The sequence below is a fragment of the Palaemon carinicauda genome, chromosome 8 (genome assembly GCF_036898095.1).
Source record: "Palaemon carinicauda isolate YSFRI2023 chromosome 8, ASM3689809v2, whole genome shotgun sequence".
In the NCBI taxonomy this organism is placed as follows: Eukaryota; Metazoa; Arthropoda; class Malacostraca; order Decapoda; family Palaemonidae; genus Palaemon; species Palaemon carinicauda.
Window position 1 is genome coordinate 787,491 of NC_090732.1, and position 23,142 is coordinate 810,632.

At 40.3% G+C, this 23,142-nt stretch overlaps 3 protein-coding genes across 3 annotated transcripts in view; all 3 read right to left on the minus strand.

Moving 5' to 3' along the window:
- Positions 1–3,066: 3,066 nt before the first annotated feature.
- LOC137644765 (uncharacterized) lies at positions 3,067–3,468 on the minus strand. The gene has a single exon (XM_068377662.1). The coding sequence runs from the start codon at positions 3,466–3,468 to the stop codon at positions 3,067–3,069; it is 402 nt and encodes a 133-aa protein (XP_068233763.1).
- Positions 3,469–4,264: 796 nt separating this feature from the next.
- On the minus strand, positions 4,265–6,325 carry LOC137644766 (serine/arginine repetitive matrix protein 2-like). Its single transcript, XM_068377663.1, has 2 exons — positions 6,064–6,325; positions 4,265–5,979 (listed from the first exon to the last, which is right to left on the minus strand). Exons 1-2 carry the CDS (start codon positions 6,323–6,325, stop codon positions 4,265–4,267), a joined length of 1,977 nt encoding a protein of 658 aa, XP_068233764.1.
- A 1,671-nt stretch (positions 6,326–7,996) lies between these two features.
- LOC137645595 (laminin subunit alpha-1-like) overlaps positions 7,997–23,142 on the minus strand; it is a 497,060-nt gene continuing 481,914 nt past the window's right edge. The window contains exons 61-66 of the mRNA XM_068378394.1: positions 22,359–22,490; positions 20,360–20,509; positions 13,439–13,601; positions 12,634–12,764; positions 11,265–11,493; positions 7,997–8,672 (exon numbers count right to left, since the gene is read on the minus strand). Of these exons, the coding sequence (XP_068234495.1) occupies positions 8,530–8,672; positions 11,265–11,493; positions 12,634–12,764; positions 13,439–13,601; positions 20,360–20,509; positions 22,359–22,490 (948 nt within the window). The 3' untranslated portion in view covers positions 7,997–8,529. The remainder of the gene's footprint in view (positions 8,673–11,264; positions 11,494–12,633; positions 12,765–13,438; positions 13,602–20,359; positions 20,510–22,358; positions 22,491–23,142) is intronic.

Genomic DNA, 23,142 nt, shown 5'->3' on the forward strand with positions numbered 1-23,142 from the left:
TATTGTTTAATAACATGAGAGAGAGAGAGAGAGAGAGAGAGAGAGAGAGAGAGAGAGAGAGAGAGAGAGAGAGAGAGAGAAAGAGAGACTTCTAAGAATAAAAGAGAATGGAATTTGCTTTTGAGATTTTGAAGTTTTTAACCTGATACTGTACAGTTTAAGTTTTCTTTGATTACAAAACAGTAACATAACCTACTTGCTTTGCAATCGCTTGCCATTCATTCCTATTTATAGCCCTCTCTTTTGTCTCTCTCACATCTATCCTCCTATCACCTAGAGCTTTCTCCATTTCATCCATCAACTCAAACCTTGGCTTTCCTCTTTTACTTCTCCCATCAACTCTTACAGTCATCACCTTCCTCAGCAGATGGCCACTTCCTATTCTCTCTACATCGTCAAACCAACTCAACACATTCACATCCACTCTGGCTGCTAATTCATTTCTTACACACGTTCTCTCCATTACTACTTTGTTCCTAAACCTAGCCATACTTCTCAGACAATTCATCTCAAACATATTCAACTTCTGTTTCTCCATCACTTTCATTCCATACAACTCTGATCCATACATCACAGTTGATATGACCGCTTTCTCATGGAGAACTCTCTTTACAGTCATTCCTAACCCTTTATTCTTTATCATTCCCTCCACTGCCACCTAACACACTTCACTCTTCATTCACTCCTCTTCCACTCCACCATTTGCAGCAATAACAGACCACAAGTACTTAAACTGATCTACTTAAAGTAACTCTTCATTCAACATGACATTCAACCTAGTACCACCCTCCCTTCTTGTGCATCTCATAACCTTACTCTTGCCCATAATAATTCTCAACTTCGTTCTCTCTCACACACCCTCCCAAACTCTGTCACTAATCACCCTAGCTTTACCTCCAAGTCTGCAATCAATACCGCATCATCCTCAAACAATAACTGATTCACCTCCAACATGATCACTCTCATCTATTAGTTTCAATCCTCGACCAAGCACTTGAGCATTCACCTCTCACAACTCCATCAACAAACAAATTGAGCAACCATGGCAACATAGCACATCCCTGTCTCAGTCTCACTGAAAACCACTCCCTCACTTCATTTCCTATTCTAACACCTGCTATACTGCCTATATATAAACTCTTCACTTCTTGCAACTTCTAATAATTCCATATAACCTCATCACATTCCACATCACTTCTCTATAAACTACCATAAGCTTTCTCTAGATCCATAATACGACATACACTTCCTTACCTTTTGATAAAAGTCTTGCATATCTGCTTACCTATAACAATCTGATCCATACATCCCCTACCTCTTCTAGAACCAACCTGCATTTCTAAAAGTAGTAGTAGTAGTAGCTACGATAAAACCAGGAGTAATTATAGTAGTAGTAACAGCTACGTATAATAAACTGCCAGTAGTTGCAGAAATAGCTGTAACAAAACCAGTAGTACTAAAAGTTATAATTAAACTAGTAATAGTGATAATAGTTATAACAATGTGTTAATAGTAGTAGCAGTAGCTATTAGAAAACGGATATAAAATGGTAGTAATATTAGTATTGATAGTAGTAATAATAGTTACTAGAAAAGTCAATAGTAGGAGAAGCCATAATAACACCAGTGGTCGTAATACTAATAATAGTAACAACAATAAAACTAATTGTTGTAGTATAGTCAATATTAAACTAGTAGCAATAGTAATTATAAATAAACTACTGCATGTAGTAATATTAGCTTTAATAACCAGCTAGAAGTTGTGATAGCAGCTACAATGATACCATTAGTAGTAGGATTAGTAACACTAGTAGTAATAGCCATAACAAAATTACTATTACTACTAGTATATACAATAACACCAATAGCAGTTGTAGTAAATATCATAAAAGTAATAATACTAGTACTGTAATAGTAGATATAATAAAACTAGTTTTAGATGTATTAAGGATATTAGTAGTAGCTACAATAGTAGTTAACATAAAATGAATAAAAGTACAGTAATACCTTGACCTATGAGTGAATAAACATAAGAGTATTCTGAGATACGAGTAGTCAGTCGATTTTATGCTTTGTTATACAAGCAAGAATTTGAGGTACGAGTTCGAGACGCCACTGCTTGATGGCGTAGGGAGTAGTGACAACACGGCATCCCCAGCCTCCAACACGATCTTTTTGTTCACTCACCTCATAAAGTAAACACCGATTTCTTGTGCTCGCAGTTTTTTGCCTCGTGTTTTGTGAAAATTTCTTTATTCTAACTTTCTATCAACCATGCCTCACAAGAAGTCAAGGGCTAGTGACAGTGCAAAAAGGAGGAGGAATTGAGACAAAGAGAGTAGTATCATCTGCAATTGCAGTTAGCTTGTTTTCTAGGCCAACTACATATGTGTATAGAGTACTGCATGAAAAGTAATGAGTCAAGAATTCTACCTTGAGGAGCACCAGTAGTAGTTGCAGAAGTAGCTACAATAAAACTACAAGTAGAAGACATAATAGTAGCTATAATAAAACTAGTAGCTGTAACAGCTATGATAAAACCATTAATAGTTGTAGCAGTAGCTTTAATGGAACTATTATTGTTATTACTAGTAGTATAAGTAGCTATAAAGAAAACTAGTTGTAGTGGCTATCATGCATTTCATTATAGTATTAGTATTAGTAGTAGTAGTAGTAGTGGTAGTACTTATAATAAAACTAGTAGTAATTGAAGTGGTAGTTACAGTAAAATCATTAATATTAATACCTATACAGTATTAAGATTTAGCAGTAGTAGTAATAGCAGAATTAGTAGTAACTATAAAGAAAGCTATTTGTAGAAATAGTTTTCATAAACTAAAAACTTGTAACTGACAACTTCTCATATTGAAGAGAATAGACAGATGTGACTTGATTGCTTCATTTTGTTTGAAGACGTATCTTTACATCTTTTAACAACAGATGCAGATGAGGTAAATATCACAAATTTTTAGTAATTTGTATTTTTCCTAACATACTTACCGAGAAACACTTTCTTAGGAGTTACTAGTATCTCCTCTCAAACGACCAGAGTTTTGTGTAGTTTACCCTACTCCCATTCTCTATAGTGACCTGCTTGCGGGAGAGAACGTGACGTAAACACCCTTGTGAATACCTGGGGAGCTGTGGAAAGACCGAAGCACAGGGCCTTGAATTGTAAAACCTGGGCACCCCACTTCATCCGGAGAAACTTCCTGCTTGTTGGGTGAATAGGGACCTGGAAATAGGCGTCCTTGAGGTCTAAAGAAATCATAAAGTCTCCCTCCCTCAAGGACGCCATGACCGTTCTTGGGGTGTCCATTTTGAACGTGATCTTGCGGATAAATTTGTTGAGGGCTGACAGGTCTATCACTGGCCTCCACCCTCCTGTCGCTTTTTCAACCATGAACAGGCGGCTGTAGAACCCTGGGCCTGGTAACCTTACTGTTTCCAAGGCTCCTTTCTGCAACATCGTCGCGACTTCCACGTCCAGTGCTGCTCTTTTCGCCGGGTCCTTGGGAACTAACCAGTCCGCCTGACTCGCAGGAATCAGCGGAGGTGGATCTTCCAAAAAGGGAATCCTGTAGCCCTCCTTCACTACTGTTACTGTCCACGGATCTGCTCCGTGGAGCTTCCATGCTTGCCATGAGAGACTGAGGCATCCCCTACCTGAGGCTTGAGCAGGGGAGGGGGGCCTCCCACTTTATCTCCTACGGGAGAATAGGCCTGCTCGGCCTCTTCTGGAGGAGGAGTATGCACTCCTGTAAGTTGGGGGCGTCGAAGAAGGTCCCCTACGGGGGGGATTTGTTGAGTGAGGCCATTGTCCAGACGAAGGTTCTCGCCTTCCTTGTGCCGGGACGGAATGCGGGTCTCCTGAAGACAGGTCGACGCGCATTCTGTGGCTTAAGAACGGGGTGTTCTCTCTTCTTGGCCAACTTATCTGCAACCTCCTCCGCCCTCTTCATGGGAATAAGATGCTCTCCCCCACACTGAGCTATTCTTTAAAGCTTTCGCCTCCCTGTCGTGGATCTTCATAGGCAGGTTCTTGACCAGGGCGTCTCTTCTCCGCAGTACCCAGTTCACGGAGAGAGCTAAGGACTGAAAAGTTAGGAACTTTAGGGCGCGGCTACCTGACCCTAACAACTCGTTCAGAGCCTCACGTTTGGCCGGCTCCATAGAGTCTGTTGGGATCTGGGTGCCAACTAAGGTGGTAGCCTACCAATCCAACCACAATGCCACATTAACTAAGTCCTTAGACATCTCCTCCATCATGACAGACTCGGACTGGGAGAAGAAGGTGGACGCTGAAGTCGCCCTCTCGTCTGAGAAGCCTTGGCAAAGGATGTCCAGGGTTTCCTCTGTCTTGCACGCCCCGTTTGGTCTACCTTCCAACGTGTAGTACTGTATTTAGTTTGGGACTTAAGTCCCTGCAGGAGTTTCGCCGTGCTATAGCCTCTGCTGGAATCGCTATTGCGGGCTATAACCCTGTCTATGTGGGTTTTCCCTATTCCCACGTTCCTGGCCTCAGGAAAGGATAGAGAGGACTTCTTCTGGGCGGGGGCGGCTAGGAACTTGTTCAAGCCCGAAGTCCACGCCGCCTCCTCCTGTGGGACGGGTTCCACCAGGCTATTGTATCCTCTAATCAAGGAGAGTACCCTCCTATACGCGGAGTCCTCCGTCGCCGACGTCGTCTCACCATCCACTTCCTCCATCCTACGTTGGGGAGAGGCATGGTCACGGACACCTTCGTATTGACGGGACCCTCGGTTCCTTCTATCCTCGACGTCCGACGTTTCCTTCTTCCTCGAGGCCGTTGTCGACGGGACGGGCTCTTCCGTGAAATAATTCGACGGAGGTGCTCGTCCCTGTCTATCATCTCGATGGGGAGACCTGTCGAGGCTGCCCATCCTAGGCGACGATTCCCTCCGCTGGGCGGCTTGAGTGTCTCTAGGACGGGACTTAGGCCTACAAGACGAGGCCCCACGCTCATCGGCAGACTCCCTAGCAAGGCTCTTGGAGGACCTTCTGGGAGGACTGTCTCCTGCCCTCTCAGGTGTTGTCGAGGGGACGGCCTCTTCCGTGAAATAGTTCGACGGAGGTGCTCGTCTCCGTCTATCATTACGATGGGGAGACCTGTAGAGGATGCCCATCCTAGGCGACGACTCCCTCCGCTGGGCGGATTGAGTGTCTCTAGGACGGGACTTATGCCTACAAGACGAGGCCCTCCGCTCACCGGCTGACTCCCTGGCGAGGCTCTTGGAGGCCCTTCTAGGAGGACTGTCTCCCGGCCGCTCAGGTAACAAACTTGAGGTCTTAGAAAGGCCCTTCAGCTTATTGCTTGGGACGAATACCCATGCCCCTTGCGGAGAGCTTGGTCTCCTGCTTTTGCTTGGAGGGGAACGGGGACTCCTCTTGTCCCGAGATCCTGTGGGAGACCGCGAAAGGGAGTTCCTCCTCACAGACCGATCTCTCTTCCTCCTGTGGCACCTCCGACGTTCCTCGCTTGAAGAGCCCGACGAGTCGCGCCCCGACGAGTCTGACTCGCCTCCGTACCTCGACCTCGTACCGGACGGTGGCTTCTTGGGGCTACGCCGTACTCCTGACGTAGATGGCAGCAGGAAATTCTCCGGAACTGATGGCTTTGCCGGTAACCACGCTGATGAACGAGCCATGAAGGGGAAGGCCTCGCTTAGGCCCTCCTCCATGTCCAGTGGGGACCTCATCGGCATCCTTGGTACATCCCAAGCCAGCGGATCCTCTTGCGGGGACTCTTCTCTGCAGACGGCACCTTCCGTAGCTGAAGCTCCTGAGGCCTCTACCCAATAATCTGGTGACGAAAATGGAACATTATTAGACCACATGGGGTCCTCCGTCGAGACGCGACCCCTACGTGAGAGAGCCACGTCCCTCGGACCCCCACTACACTCACTTACAGGCGCCTGATCTGCCCTGGACGAAGAAGACTCCCCCACAACATCACTCCCTTGGGAAAGAGGCACCAACTTCTTACACTTCACGGACTTACCTCATCCCCTACTCTGGGTAGGGGAAGAAGAATGAATTCTACCTGACCCCTCTCCTGCTGACGTCGCAGGGGAAGACAAGCTAGTTTTCCTAGGAGAACGCTTCAAAGCCTTCTTCTTCTTCGTGCCGAATTTCACCCATTGGACCTCGCTCCAATCAGCACATTCGGGACACGTGTCTGACTGCGAACAGGCTTTACCCCTACACGAGGTACACAGCGAATGAGGATCCACATCGGGCTTGGACAAGAAAGCCCCACACGATTTCCCGGCTCTAGGCCCAGAACAAAGGCGAGAGTGCTCCATAGCACAACACAAAAGATCGCTAGACACAAGTATAAAGCAAAAGGGAAAGCACTAAAACGCCAGTAAAAGCACAAAGGAACGATAGAAAAGAACACAGTTAAGGCACTAATCACTCGTGAACGAATCAAGACCATGTGGTATCCACGTGGTAATGAGCACAAAGGGGGTCGTACAGAGAATTGAGAGCGGTGTGTGAACACGACGCGACCAGAAAACTTACTGATGAGATCAGCGTAAACAACACGAGACCTTCTCCGGGTATTGGCCTTGGGTCACGTTCTCTCCCGCAAGCAGGTCACTATAGAGAATGGGAGTAGGGTAAACTACACAAAACTCTGGTCGTTTGAGAGGAGATACTAGTAACTCCTAAGAAAGTGTTTCGAGGTAAGTCTCTGTGTCGGAACAAACGGTAATTATTTTAAGAGAAAGATTCTTCATCTGGGCTCCTAAGGCAGCAATGGTCATGATGTAGGCAGAAGCACAGGTCATGTAACAAACATCTTGACTGTTATATCCCTTGTTTAAGTAATGACTACTGTGCACCATATAACCCTTTTACCCTCAAAGGACGTACTGGTACGTTTCACAAAAGCCATCCCTTTACCCCCATGGACGTACCGGTACGTCCTCGCAAAAAAATGCTATAAAATTTTTTGTTTTCATATTTTTGATAATTTTTTGAGAAAATTCAGACATTTTCCAAGAGAATGAGACCAACCTGGCCTCTCTATGACAAAAATTAAGGCTGTTAGAGCAATTTAAAAAAAATATACTGCAAAATGTGCTGGGAAAAAAATAACCCCCTGGGGGTTAAGGGTTGGAAATTTCCAAATAGCCTGGGGGTAAAAGGGTTAATATAACACAGGGAATACATTAATTAAATCTACCTCATGTAACATCCCCCTCTTAGTCAATGATCCCTTTATTGGATTTGTGGTATATAGCCCTGTGCTGGGGCCTGCGAGTCCATTCATTGCCAAAGTTCAGCTGGAGGAAATCCATGCAGAAGTTAAAAGGGGTTGGACAGTAAAATACATGGAAGGAAGAATGAATGCAAATATAGGAGGAGTGGTAACGTCCCTGACTGGTGATCGCCAGACTGAGGTTTGAGTCCCGCTCCAAGTTGTTAGTTCCTTTGGTCGCTGCCACCTCACCATCCTTGTGAGCTAAGGATGGGGGGTTTGGGGGAGCCTGGCCCTCCTTGGTCCTAGCTTGGGTGGAGAGGGGGCTTGAGTGCTGATCATATGTATATATGGTCAGTCTCTAGGGCTTTGTCCTGCTTGATAGGGAAATGTCACTGTCCCTTGCTTCTGCCATTCATGAGCAGCCTTTAAACCTTTAAAGTCCATCTGTGGGCTGAAGGAATGCTGCAAGTACCCTGAAGTTATATATACAGTGCACTGCATTTAGTGTACTAATGGCAATAAATCCCATCAGACCCACCTCTTCATTGTATATGTTTTCATTAATATGATTTTCTTCATTAAAAAATTGAAATGACAGAAGATTATCTTACAAATTAAATAAATTACAAAAGCATGACAGTGGATTGGCATATTGTCTAAAGTCAAATGTCAATTATATTAAAACAACTAAAATTTAATATATTACACTTTTGAATTATGTAATAATCTTCAATCGGGGAATACCACAGTTAGTGAAAAAAGTAATAAAGTAAACAATTTTATTTTTTTTAGATTAATAAAAATCCATGGCTTTTTAGGGCACACAAATTTATTTAAAAGGTAGTGCTGCAAGGAAAATTTTATGGCCAGGTAAAATTAGAATGTAAAATCTAAAAAATATATATATAAAAATTTACAGACGTGTCTTACATTCAGCTTCGACCATTTCATTAATTTTTTATCAAACCATACATACAACAATAATTCTCACTGCAAAACTAACTGTACACTGTACAAGCATAAAAAGTCATTTACAATCATCGATGACTAAAAACATTAATAAATGCCATGACATCAAAGCAATTTATTAGTATAAAACAAAAACACGAGGAATTATAATTTTTCCTATTGTACGGTAAATCTATATTAAAAAAAAGACTATGGTCAAAGTAAAAATACTCACAGGAGTTCATGGATATCCAACATGATTTACTTAAAATTTACTTCAAAATATACACATCTTTTCAAGATATTACTTACACCAATTTGATGAAAATTATAAACAACAGTTTCACAATATTATTGAACAGGGCAAGCATTAAGAAGGACATTTTGTAAACGATACATATCAGTCCAATCACGTCTTTCACTATTAAGAACAATATTACGGATGCAACCTTTGAAGTTTTCACGTGAAGAAAGTGTTCCCTGAAGTGCTGTATCTGTGATAGAAAATAAATGTGTTGTTAATAACCTAAATTATGATTTTTATTATGCTGTATTAACAGTATTATGAAAAACAAAATAATTGCAAATGTTTTTATACCTTATTAAAGCCATTTCAATATGCAGTAATAGGCAAAATGTTTCGTTAAGACAACATTGTTATGTGTAATCAACTATACAGTATCAAAGAAGAAGAAAAGATGTCTTAATTTTTCTAAAGCATATTAATCAGCCTCTTACAACCTACACATATATAACCTCAGTAAATATTTCGACAATTATTACGGTGCAATTTATATGATTTAAAAAAATGGTTACTTTTGCATAAATATTGAAGAGAAGGAAAAATATACTGTACTTCAGTGCATGTATAATTGGAATTTGGATCATGTAGTGGCTAAGTTCATGATTCAAGGGCTATCAATCATCCCTGTCTCATAGTTACAACAGGCATTCTCCACTGTCTCTTTCCAGAATGTGTAAGGAAAATATAAAACATATACAGAATCTAAAATAAGAGCACTGATGGAAAACCTTTTGAGGAACCATGTCCATGTACTGTAACTACAAACAAAATGAGTTCCTCAAGCATCATTGGACCCACATTTATATCCTAAAGAAGAATTATAAAGTTACAGCAAAATGTGTTAATTACTCTCACTACTCAACACACAGGAAATACAATATATACAAGTCAAGTACACCCGCATATAAGAATGCATAAACAAAAACACATAAATATCATCCTATGTCTATATTATTACTATTATTACAATTTAAGCTATAACACTCCTTGGAAAACACTGATGCTATAAGCCCAAGGGCTCCAACAGGGAAAAATAGCCCAGTGAGGAAAGGAAACAAGGAAATAAACTACACAAGTAGTAATAGACAATCAAAATAAAATATTTTAAGAACATTAAATTACATCTTTCATATATAGATTATAAAGAGGAAGAAAAATAAGGTGGAACAGCATGCCCGGGTGTACCCTCAAGCAAGAGAACTCTAATCCAAGACAGTGGAAGGCCATGATATAGAAGCTATGACACTACCCAAGACTAGAGAAAAATGGTTTGATTTTGGCGTGTCCTTCTACTAGAAGAGCTGCTTAACACAGCTAAAGTCTCTCTTCTACCCTTATCAAGAGGAAAGTAGCCACTGAATAATTGCAGTGCAGTAGTTAACCCCTTCGGAAAAGAAGAATTGTTTGGGAATCCCAGTGTTGTCAGGTGTATGAGATGTATATACAGTATATGTATACTGTATATACATATATTACATGGGTGAACATCCGAGGGACACCTCTGGCACAAGGTGTGCACACCAGACAAATGATTTTCTCTATCTGGCAATCAGGTGTGGGTGTCACTCAGTAAGAATTTGGTAACTCCCTCCAAAGACAGCGAAACTACCATGAAGCAAGATAAGTTACGTTCCAAGTTCATTGCTTTCCTGATAAGAATACCAAAAACTACACTCCCAACCTCAGAAAGGTACATAAGACAGGGGTCTTCAAAGGTTTTTATCCATACAGAAACAAAAATCTACTTCACGGCATGCCTGCTTTTTGCAAACTTTGACAAGCAAGAGCACTAAAATTGGGAAAAAAACTTATCAAAATCCAATATAAGAAAAGACCAAACAGTTCAGAGAGCAGTGCAACGAAGTCTTCATCTATTGTGGCCAAAGACAAAAGTTACTATTTTTTGACAGGGGATTGGATGGGGCTTCCCCCTCACACCATCTATCATTAACAATATCTTTGTTAACTACTATTCAATGATCATTCCAGTACCGATGAAGACATCCGTATTATAAAGGACAAAAGATTTGTGTATACATAAGAAGAAATAGCCAGAGAAAGTGTGTGGGCTGACAGAGAAAGTATAACTAAGAGAGTATCTAGAAATGGACTTAAATTTTAGTGATGTAAACAAAACTTAAAATATACCAAGATAAAGTACTTCACTAAGCCATCATGCTAGGATGAAAGTGCAGAAGTAATATGACTTCCAAAGTTAAATACAAAACATTTGAAGGGAGCACAGACAATAGCACAATGAAGTCTTACTTCTGCTGGTATCTGACAGTATAAAGAAAATTACTAGGAATTAAGTGTTGAGGAAAAACTTTAGACTCAATTTCAATATACTGTACAAGTTGGATCAGAGTCAAAATGTATCATTTTGAATATACTGTACTAGTTGGATTGCAGCAGAAAAGTATCATAGAGGAACTGAACACCTTGCGACAGTAAAAACCATTGAAGATTAGCATTGAAATGTGAAAATGAACTTCCTCTAGAATTGAGGATCCAACTGCAGAAAACTACTACACAAATCTATCATAGCAAGACTGACAGCTAGAGTGAGTATTTTGACCAAAGAGGCATTTGGAATTCCTTACACTAGCACTGGTCACTCATCTTTTCAATTACATATATCACTTGCATAAAGTGCAAGCTTAGAAATCAATCTTATGCCCTGGACCAAGTAATTTATGGGTTAAAGCCAAAATATTTGTAGTCTGTATGAACAAGTTACAAGCCTTATACTATAATCAGACAAAAAATTGCAAATACTTACCAGGTAAGCCACCAATATACAGAGGAGAATCTGTGACTGTTCCTCGGTGATCTTCTGATCCATTGAACCCATAAGCCTCTCGATAACCATCTATCCGTAATGTCACAGAGTCTTTAAGGTAATTTGCTTTAATTGTGTGCCACATATTGTCACACAACCTGAATTTATTCCTTAGACTAACTCGAGCACTAAACGAGTGACTCTCTCCCATGTTCACACTAAGCACCACCTGTAAAAAAAGCTCCATGGTAATGATATCATAGATAATACAGTATAGAATACATTATGATAACAGTACTTTAATTATTGTATTTTGATAATTAAATCATTAAAACATTTCAAAGTTCCCCTATTTTATCTTTATTTTCCATATCCAAATGTGAACAATAAATAAGGTAAGTTAGAAGTAATAGTTATACTGTATTGAACAGCAAGAATAAAAGAAGAGAACTTATATAATGGGAATACTGTACTTAAAAGTTGAATAGTCTACCACATATTGAACTCGTTAAGATTTCGTAAATTAAAATGATAGATTGATATAATGTGTCAGTTTGCAAACAGAGGGCCAGTGAAGCCAATATCCATGGTCTACTATTTGGAACTTGAGGATTATTTCTTTGTTTTCAATAGAGTGTCTGAAACCTTGCACCTGTGTACATTAGGCTCTTCTATTTAATGTTGACAGGGGGTCTAATATTATCATTATTATTACTAGCTAAGCTACAAGGGCTCCAACAAGAATAGACCGAGGAAAGGAAAAAAGGAAACGATGCAATAGTGTGCCTGAGTGTACCCTCAAGCAAGAGAACTCTTAACCCAAGTCAGTGCAAGACTTGTAAAGAGGCTACGGCACAACCCAAGACTAGAGAACAATGATTTGATTTTGGAGTGTCCTTCTAGAAGTCTCTCTTCTACCTTTACCAAGTGGAAAGCGGCCACTGAACAATTTACTAAATACTGGGAAGAGTCTAGAGGCCACCATAAAACCTCTTACTCTCTCTTACCCTTTACCACATTCGCAGGTCACCTGAGAACAAGGACTTGTGCTGGCATAAGGTCAGATTATCCTAAACCATATAAGTACAGTAAAGGGTTTGTGACTAAATAAATTCTATATTACTGGTTATTTCTTTGCTCCCCCTTTTTGAGCCTTTGGTGGTTTTTACCATATCAAAAAAGCCTAATTATGTGAAAATAAAATATAAATTTTATTTATACTGACGATAAGAAGGGAAAATTAACCATTCGAGGCATCTAGTGTTTTACTAAACTACAGAGGGAAAAAACTAAATTCTGTGGATTACAAGAATTTATCCTGTTATGTACAACAGTTTTTAATGACTGTCCCAGAAAATCTTATACTTACAGCCCCATTCACCAATTCCAAGGAGAAAGAAGTTCCACGAGGATCTGCTACGCTGAGAATGACTCCATTTAATTCCCATGTACGGAATTCTAGTCTCAGTTCTAATAATGGGCCAACATTGAAGTTATTACCTGTAGAAGATAAAGTTTGTAAATCTACTTGTATATATTGTAAAGAGGTTGCGCATTCATTTTCAATCGTAACAAACAATTATAATGAAATTCACTTGCATAGAAATATCAGACCCTACTGCTGCCATTGCTATTTCTTCACCCTATACTTTTAGTCTTATACCAAGTTACCAAATATCAAGTATTTTCATGAATATTTATTATAGCCCCATTTTGTTCATGGGATCTCAAATTGTTTATTACTAATATCAACCACACGCTGCCCCTTTCCTACAGCATCTTAAAAACACGGGCCCATAAGGCACTGAAAAGATAAAAACTGGTAGTCTAAGAATTATTAATATTTTGCTTTTCCACACTATGAAGGGTACCGGTAAAGTGGGATAGAAGTTTGAACCTATCACACCATTCCATAGTTTTAGGGATTAAGTAAAATAATGATCCTCTTCATCACAATAAAAGTGTAAACAAGAAATCAGATGTAGGTAATATTAAATTACCTAATATGAAAAACAACAAGCTGTTAAGCAGGTCTCATCAAATGTATTAATGTAATAGCTATAGACACCAAGAAGATCAAATATGAAGAATATTTTCTTTAAACTACCTGAAAGCTAAATCAATTAATGAAACTGAAGTGTTTTCTAGAAATAATAAATTATAAAAAAACTTACTATATATTGCAAAAGCATCTCCTGGAAAATATGATCCTGGTTGGACACTAGCAAAGCACTGGCCAACTCCAACAATACGGTCTTGTCTTCTGCTATTGGGAATTTCAAATTCCTCTCCATTAATATTCAAGTTTCTCATGCAGCCACGAAGTGCATCTATTTCCTGGAAATTTTAAGGATGGTATTATGGGGGTATCTACTCAACTTATCAGATGTTTTGACTGTCTGGTCTTCGGATAAAAAACTGTGTGATAAACAAAAAATAATCAGAATTAAAGCATCATGATATCCCAAAGCTAATATCAATAGAGTACTTATAACATAGGTTAACATGTTTAAAAAAGTAGCCTAGCAAGAATTTCCATCACAATAAACCTAATAAATACTGACACAGAAATATAATAATATGTTATTTTTATAATAAAATAAATTTTTGAATATACTTACCCGGTGATTATATAAGCTGCAACTCTGTTGCTCGACAGAAAACTCTACGTTAAAAATCCGCCAGCGATCGCTATGCAGGTAGGGGGTGTACTTCAACAGCGCCATCTGTCGTGCAGGTACTCAGTACTCATTGTAAACAAAGAACTCAATTTTCTCCTCGGTCCACTGCGTCTCTATTGGGGAGGAAGGGAGGGTCCTTTAATATATAATCACCGGGTAAGTATATTAAAAAATTTATTTTATTATAAAAATAAAATTTTTCAATATTTAACTTAGCCGGTGATTATATAAGCTGATTCACACCCAGGGGGGTGGGTAGAGACCAGCAATAAATGTTTACATTATTATGAGCTAAGGATTTTTTATTTCATTTTAGCAGTTATCAAAATAACAAACTTAAAATAAATAAGTACCTGGTAAGGAAGTCGACTTGAACAATTACTCTGCCTTTTTAAGTACGTCTTCCTTACGGAGCCTCGCGATCCTCTTAGGATGCTGAGCGACCCCTAGGAGCTGAAGTATCAAGGGTTGCAACCCATACAACAGGACCTCATCAAAACCTCTAATCTAGGCGCTTCTCAAGAAATGACTTTGACCACCCGCCAAATGAAGTAGGATGCGAAAGGCTTCTTAGCCTTCCGGACAACCCAAAAACAATAATAAAACATTTCAAGAGAAAGATTAAAAAGGTTATGGAATTAGGGAATTGTAGTGGTTGAGCCCTCACCCACTACTGCACTCGTTGCTATGAATGGTCCCAGAGTGTAGCAGTTCTCGTAAAGAGACTGGACATTCTTAAGATAAAAAGACGCGAACACTGACTTGCTTTTCCAATAGGTTGCGTCGATTATACTTTGCAGAGATCTATTTTGTTTAAAGGCCACGGAAGTTGCGACAGCTCTAACTTCGTGTGTCCTTACCTTCAGTAAAGCTTGGTCTTCCTCATTCAGATGGGAATGAGCTTCTCGTATTAACAGTCTGATAAAATAGGATAAAGCATTCTTTGACATAGGCAAAGATGGTTTCTTAACTGAACACCATAAAGCTTCAGACGGGCCTCGTAAAGGTTTAGTTCGTTTTAAATAGAACTTAAGAGCTCTTACAGGGCATAAGACTCTTTCTAGTTCATTTCCAACCATACGATAAGTTTGGAATATCAAACGATATTGGCCAAGGCCGAGAAGGCAGCTCGTTTTTGGCTAGAAAACCAAGTTGTAGAACATGTAGCCGTTTCGGATGAGAATCCGATGTTCTTACTGAAGGCATGAATCTCACTGACTCTTTTAGCTGTGGCTAAGCATACCAGGAAAAGAGTCTTTAAGGTGAGATCTATCAGGGAGGCTGATTGTAGCGGTTCGAACCTGTCTGACATAAGGAATCTTAGTACCACGTCTAAATTCCAACCAGGTGTAACCAAACGACGCTCCTTCGTGGTCTCAAAAGACTTAAGGAGGTCCTGTAGATCTTTATTGTTGGAAAGATCTAAGCCTCTGTGACGGAAGACTGATGCCAACATGCTTCTGTAACCCTTGATAGTGGGAGCTGAAAGAGATCGTTCTTCCCTCAGATATAAGAGGAAGTCAGCTATTTGAGTTACAGAGGTACTGGTCGAGGATACGGATACTGACTTGCACCAGTTTCGGAAGATTTCCCACTTCGATTGGTAGACTCTAAGGGTGGATGTTCTCCTTGCTCTAGCAATCGCTCTGGCTGCCTCCTTCGAAAAGCCTCTAGCTCTCGAGAGTCTTTCGATAGTCTGAAGGCAGTCAGACGAAGAGCGTGGAGGCCTTGGTGTACCTTCTTTACGTGTGGCTGACGTAGAAGGTCCACCCTTAGGGGAAGTGTTCTGGGAACGTCTACTAGCCATCGAAGTACCTCGGTGAACCATTCTCTCGCGGGCCAGAGGGAAGCAACTAGCGTCAACCTTGTCCCTTCGTGAGAGGCGAACTTCTGCAGTACCTTGTTGACAATCTTGAACGGAGGGAATGCATATAGATCTAGATGTGACCAATCTAGGAGAAAGGCATCTATATGAACTGCTGCTGGGTCCGGGATTGGTGAGCAAAATATTGGGAGCCTCTTGGTCATCGAGGTTGCGAAGAGATCTATGGTTGGCTGGCCCCAGGTGGCCCAAAGTCTCTTGCATACATCCTTGTGGAGGGTCCATTCTGTTGGAATTATTTGTCCCTTCCGACTGAGACAATCTGCCATGACATTCAAGTTGCCTTGGATGAACCTCGTTACTAGTGATATGTCTAGACCTTTTGACCAGGTGAGGAGGTCCCTTGCGATCTCGTACAACGTCAGAGAGTAGGTCCCTCCTTGCTTGGAGATGTACGCCAAAGCCGTGGTGTTGTCCGAGTTCACCTCCACCGCTTTGCCTTGAAGGAGAGACCTGAAGCTTTTCCAGGCCAGACGTACTGCCAGTAGCTCCTTGCAGTTGAAATGCATTGTCCTTTGACTCGAGTTTCATATTCCCGAGCATTCCCGACCGTCTAATGTCGCACCCCAGCCTACGTCCGATGCGTCCGAGAAGAGAACGTGGTTGGGAGTCTGAACAGTCAGGGGAAGACCCTCTCTTAGGTTGATATAGTCCTTTCACCAAGTCAGACAAGACTTTATCTTTTCGGAAACCGGGATCGAGACCGCTTCTAGCGTCTTGTCCTTTTTCCAGTGAAAAGCTAAATGGTATAGAAGAGGACGGAGGTGTAGTCTTCCTAGTGACACAAATTGATCCACGGATGACAGCGTCCCTACCAGACTCATCCACAGCCTGACTGAGCAGCGTTCCTTCTTCAGCATCTTCTGGATGGATAGCAGGGCTGGGGGCTGATCGTCTTGTTCAGCAACGTCCTCATCAGAGGGTTCCTCATCCGAAACTGATGAGGAAACGGCAACGGAGTGGGCAACGTCTGACTCGCTGAATCCGGTCGCACTGGTGGATGCGTGACGGAGCCGGACGCAATATCATGGAACTGCTGCACAGTCTGTGAACTGTCAACAACCATGGGTGCGCGAGGAAGCACAGCGTCAACCCGAAACTGTCTAGACCGTCTGGGTTGTGCAGTCAACACCCTACCGGGTTGCTGAGGTTGACGCACTGCGTCACAACAAGTCACCTCTGCTGGTTGTTGAACGTCCTGAACGTCAACAACCACCTCCGAGCGTCGCTTAACGTCAACGTGCGGCTGGCAACCCACACTGGGTCGCATCGGTGGAGGAACCACCTCAACTGGCAGACGCGAGTAGGTTACCTCAGCGTCAACAGGGCGCACAACCGACCGGTTGGAAGGTTGTTGGCCAGAAGGTTCTTCTCCGCATTTAAGTCCTCTATCAAGGACACAAGCTTGGACTGCATGTCTTGCAGCAAAGCCCATTTAGGGTCTACGGGAGCAGGTGTGGCAACAGACGGGGTTAGCGACTGAGGCGGAACCGTTTACCATCCCTGAAAGCCTTGTTATGCGTGACATAATAGTACAGCAAAACTTCAAAGGCTCGACAACAGCTGAGAAGTTGACCTGTAAACAACTTGGAGCGTCTCCTGGCTAGGCGCCAGGGAGAGTCTACCAGAATTGAGAAGTCTATCTGGGCAGAGGCATGAACTCCCAAGCCGAGAACTTCTCTCGTGTCATATCAGACTCTCGCTCTATAAACCAGTTTAAAAGAAGGGAAAGCAAAGGCTGTATCCCCCAAACTCCTCCTGGTGAAAAACCAGTCGCCTAGCCAACGTAACGCTCTCTAGGAGAGCGAGAGAGCACTAGCTTAAAAACAACGGCCTCGAAGTAGCTAGGCCTAGTGTAAGCTCTGACGTTTAGGCGAACGAGGAGCAGCAGTTACAAGATCCGGACTAAGATCCTTAAAAAAATCATCATGATTTAATTAAAGTCCATAGGAGGCTAAGCAGCTTAAGGCTCCTCTCCATCTGACAGAGTCCTCAAGGGAATATCAGTAGGAGGGAGAACAGCAACTTCCTCATCTACAGGAACTTTGTCCGATAAAAGCTGAGTCTCTCACTGGTGCATTAGTAGCGGACCAGAACGCAACGTCATGTAACTGCTTGACAGTCTGTGAACTGTCAAAAACTGAACTGTCAACCACAACAGGTGCGTGAGGACGTACAGCGTCCACTCGAGACTGCTTTGACTGCCTAGACTGAGCAGTCAAAACAACTCTAGAATGCGGAGGTTGACGCACAGCGTCAAAACAAGTCAACTCCGATTGTTAGTGAACGTCTAAAACGTCAACAGGAGCATCAGCCAGTGGCCTAACGTCCAAATGCGGCTGAAAAACCACACGAGACCGCATCGAGTGTGGTTCTAAACAACCTGACTGACGTGACTAAGCTACGCCAACGTCAACAGTAAGCACAAAGGAACGTTAGGTTGGCTGAAAGCCAGGATATCGATGAGATAAACGGCTAGACTCAACGGACTAATCGGCAGAATAGTCTTCCATAAGGGAGGCAAGCATATACTGCATGTTTTGCCATACAACCCCTTAAGGATCAACGGAAATGGTTGTGGTAATAGACGAGGGTAACGTCTGTGACCGCAACACTTTGCCTACAAAAAAAGACTTTCGGAGTCTGTGTTACGCTTTTGTTAGGCGGCGAGCAGTTATCCGATGACTGCATAGGGTCAGAGCTGTCCTAATGGCTGTAACCAGGACGCTGGACCTGTCCTGAAAGGACTGACTTTCGCTTAAGGGCTTCGAAACCTTGTGACAGGTTTCTTATGCGAAAAGCCTACGGATGGCGAGGAGAAACAACGTCTCTCTCGTCTTATGGTAGGGGAGATCTTGGTAAGAAACACCCGATACCATAGAGGGAAAACGTCTGTTCGTTGGTCAAGGCCTCTCGAACCCATAAGTCTTTTGACATTACTTCTCCCCTGGGCTTGGGAGCTTGCAAGAGGTCCCGGACTAGGTGAACGACAGGCACGAACAGACGAACCCTCGGACGCAACACTGTAACACTTTGCGCCTCGGACGCAACACTGTAACACTTTGCGCATATCACTTTATCACTTTGATTTTCTGTTTTGCACTTATTTCTACCTGAAACACGCAATTCTACCCTTCATTAAAAGGTAGTAATTGCGAAATTAGTCGTATAATGCAAGCTCATAATACCAGCAAAAAACAGAAAACATATTTTAAGATAAAAAGAAAAATCAGTGGCTGGGAAAGAGACTAAACACTAGTTCATATAACTACATTTTCAATCTCTCACCGCACATAGCCTGGGGACGAGAATAAAAACCTAAAAACGTTTTATCCTTCCTCCCCGTACAGAGACTAGGGACGAGAGTAACACGAGAACAACGTTACCCGCTTGAACGGAACGTTTTCTCTCCTCTCTCTCCCTCCGTCTCTATCTCTCTCTCTCTTTCTCTCTTGATTTCGCACCTAAGAGAAGAGCCCAATTATATTTCGTCAAAAAAACATGTTATTTGACTAAAGGAAAAAACTGAAAGGTTTTTCAAATAAAAAGTTCCTTTAAATTAGAATTTAAAACATTAAAGCTAAGAAAGAATGAACAAAACGTCAGAATCGATTTACTCTTACTGCAAAGTGAAACCGTGATACACTCTCTCTCTATCGTAACGATAGAGCGCATGTTGAACGTCCTGAACGTCAACAACTGCGTAGCATAAAAAACTAAACGTTAGATCATCTTTGAAAACAGTACGAAGACTATCAAAGAAATTCTTTCATAAAATATTACATTTAAAAAGTTTTAAATTCTTTAAAAGCTAAAGATGATATAAAGGGCTCAATGTTGATTAACTTCGGTTTCCAAGTTAGGACCGCCTATTCAGGAAAGGTCTATATAAACAAAGCATTAAAATTTATTTTATATGTTTATAAAAAATGGAAAGTTAATCGAAGAGGCCTAATAAAGGCGGAGAGATATAAAATATATAGAGGAAAATCTATAAATAATTTATAACGTGAAAAGATAATTACTAAAAGCCTAAACACACTTCCGTCTAAGGGAAGGTTCGGCCATTTAAAAGTGAAAGTAAGTCCATACTCTCTTTGTCACCATAATTAAATCTATCCAAAACGAGTTCAAGTTTTGAGATGAAGATAAAACACCTGCATAGCGAAAGCTCAAAACTAGAATAGTGTACTTCACCAATAGTTGTGAAAACAAATCCAGTTAGCAACAGCGAATTAGTAGGTCTTGCCGGTAGCCCGACAGAGAGAAAATTGAGTTCTTTGTTTACAATGAGTACTGAGTACCTGCACGACAGATGGCGCTGTTGAAGTACACCCCCTACCTGCATAGCGATCGCTGGCGGATTTTTAACGTAGAGTTTTCTGTCGAGCAACAGAGTTGCAGCTTATATAATCACCGGCTAAGTTAAATATTGAAAAATGTCCGTTATGCTTCTACATAATCGAGTTGAAATTGTATTCTTATGCAGTTGGCAAATTAATGCTGGTATCTTATAAAAATATATATCTTACCATTAGGTCCTTAGGTTTTGGAATATTAGATGGAAGACTTCCTAAAAACAACTTCCTTCCAACATTTATCTTCCGCGGAGCTTTCACTTTTTTAATGAGTTGAGTATCTACAGTTAATCTCAACTTTTTTTTTACCTTTTCTATCATTACCTGAAAAAAGTAATATCCAGGTTACGAAAGCGCTGTAATTACACACAAATTATCTATATATTATAAAATCCAGATAAGGAAGGATTTACTTCTTACCTGTACATTTTTGTAAAATCGATTCTTTAGTACAGTACTGTACTGTATATAACATTATACGATTGTATACTGTACTCAATTAAGATACACCTTATCATAGTGTTACTTATGGTTACTGAAGCTTGGGCTTATCAGGTTATACTTATGAATCTATGTTTAAACCCATAACACCACCTTCTTGCTATAAAATGAGGGAGGGGGATTAAATCTTATCAGAGACCAGTTATGGTAACTAAAACTCTGGACATGAGTTATAATACTAATGAAAGAATTTTTAAAACAAAGCCATTACTATGCAATAAAATGAGGGAGGGGACTAATTATGAATCAAAAGTTCTCAATGTATAATTTGGAAACTTTCAATGCCATTAAAGCATTTAATTTGAACTACTGTAAAGTATATCTTTTTAATGTTATGCAATTTAAAAATGATAGACCTGAATGAAAACAATGCAGTTCAAAAACTCTAACATAAGTAATGTACTGTATATCAAGTAATGTAAAGGAATTACTTTCAGCATCCTCTACCTTTTTAAATTTCATAATCATTAAATTTCAAAGTTGCCATATATTTAGTAAAATTAACAAATTCATTAAGAACAAATCCTCTGGGCTAGCCATACTATAGAATAGAAATATTTTGATGAGTGTTAGGCTACCTGCGAGTCGTATCTAATAACCTGGAAGCATGAGCTTCTTGCTCTTAAACTATTAAACAAAAATTATCTCTTTCTACCCCCCATATCTCCCTCTGATAACTAACTAGTGTGGTTTTATACGCACACAGTGGATCAAAAACCAGCCCAGGAGGCTACCAGGAGACACTCAAACGTCTATATCAGTACATCTTCGTCATATGCTGGACCACTTGTTTTTATGCTTTTTCTACTTGTCTGTTGTTAATTAGTTTATGGTTTGTTTCACGTCTGATTTAGTTCATGATTATCAAGGCATGTCTTTTGCTTTCTAAGTGAGTAGTTTTGCTTAAATCCTTTTAACCTAGTAAGCTAGATTTGACTCATAATTAATTGAAATTATTTTTCAATTCTGTGCCATTTTACACTACAATTTCCGATTCCTTTGGTACTATTCTGCTGGCAAGTAGAGTATCCTTTACATATTCTGCAGTGGATGTGAGTGCTTATAAAAGCCTACCTTATTCTAATATCTTGTCTAGTCTACTTTTACTGGTATTAAAGACAAGCACCGTTGAAAAGCTAATCCTTCAGAAACATGTATATCACTTCTTCTATTGCCTTGTTTTTTAAAAACTTCAGGATCCCAGAAGATAATGAGGGAGTTTTTTCTGGATTGTCAAAATGGAAAGGAACCAAAATGAATGAGAGATGATGCAGGGACAAGGCGTGACTAAATGTATGTAGATCAACATTCACTAATAAAACCCAACAAGATATGCAACCTAAGAAACAGCAAACTCGAGTAAGCTTTGTAGACATCCCTTTGACATTATGAAACAAAGCAAAGGAAAGCAAACTGCACACTACAAAGACGGGATTCTAAAAATACCAAATGATCGCTATAATAAAAGCACGTTTATAGACTCATGCACTCGACTGAGTCCAAGGAACAGTCTAGTGACTGGTGTCAGACACCACAAGTGGATCTGTTGTTATAGTAAATTGGGCAGAGTGGTAGTTGTTTGTATATTAATGGTCAAAAAGATCTTGCTTCAAAGGTAATAGAATTATGAATTCCTGGTAAAGGTAATTTAAATGCAAAATTTTAAACCTACCTTCCTCCACTGTCCTGTGTTTAATCCAGCATTAGAAATAATTTCACTATCTTTTTTCCGCCTTTTCATTGATACAACCACACGTCCGTTTCTTAGTTGTGATAATATTGTCTGTGACTTCTTACCAGAATGCTGGAAAAATACAAATCAAATTATTTGTAAATTCTTATATTTGAATATGTAGAATTTAAGATATATTAAATGATGGAGAAGTCGAGTTATAAAACTTAAAATACTAAATTTTTAATTGAAACTTTTATTTAAAGAACATACAGTGTCTTGAACAAAATAATATAAAATATACTTAAACAGTGTCTAGTTTAATTAGAATAATCAGTCATCATTTAACTGTCCACGATACGTAAAGTGAATAGATTTAAATTACAGCAGTTTTAAGGCAAAATTTTTAAATGAAACATAATTCAAGAATATATTCAGCTTGAAAACAATACAGTACAGTATTACAAACTTTACTAAAATTAATTCCTGATGAATCAAAAAAAAATAATCAGTCTTCATGAACTGCATAAATACGTGATTTATGATAATGATATAAACATCTCAACACAAGTGTTTATAATCAATATACATAAATACAAAAAATAGATAAAATTTTAGAAGCAAATTGTATTTCCCTAGATATACTGATCCAAAGTATTTTACATTGGCAGCAAAGTGAGGTCATGTGCATGGGTATTGTGTGAATACATACTCACTCACCGGTCTGCAAACTCTACCTTTTCTTTTAATCTTAAGAAATAAAGTGGCTATGCAGTAAGCAGTC

What these genes read in the sequence shown, in the direction of transcription:
- LOC137644765 (XM_068377662.1), bottom strand. Translation starts at nt 3,468, where the DNA reads ATGTTGCAGAAAGGAGCCTTGGAAACAGTAAGGTTACCAGGCCCAGGG.
- LOC137644766 (XM_068377663.1), bottom strand. Translation starts at nt 6,325, where the DNA reads ATGGAGCACTCTCGCCTTTGTTCTGGGCCTAGAGCCGGGAAATCGTGT. An exon ending in GTCAGCAGGAGAGGGGTCAG is followed by an intron (nt 5,980 to 6,063) that starts GTAGAATTCATT and finishes CTCTTTCCCAAG; the next exon opens with GGAGTGATGTTGTGGGGGAG.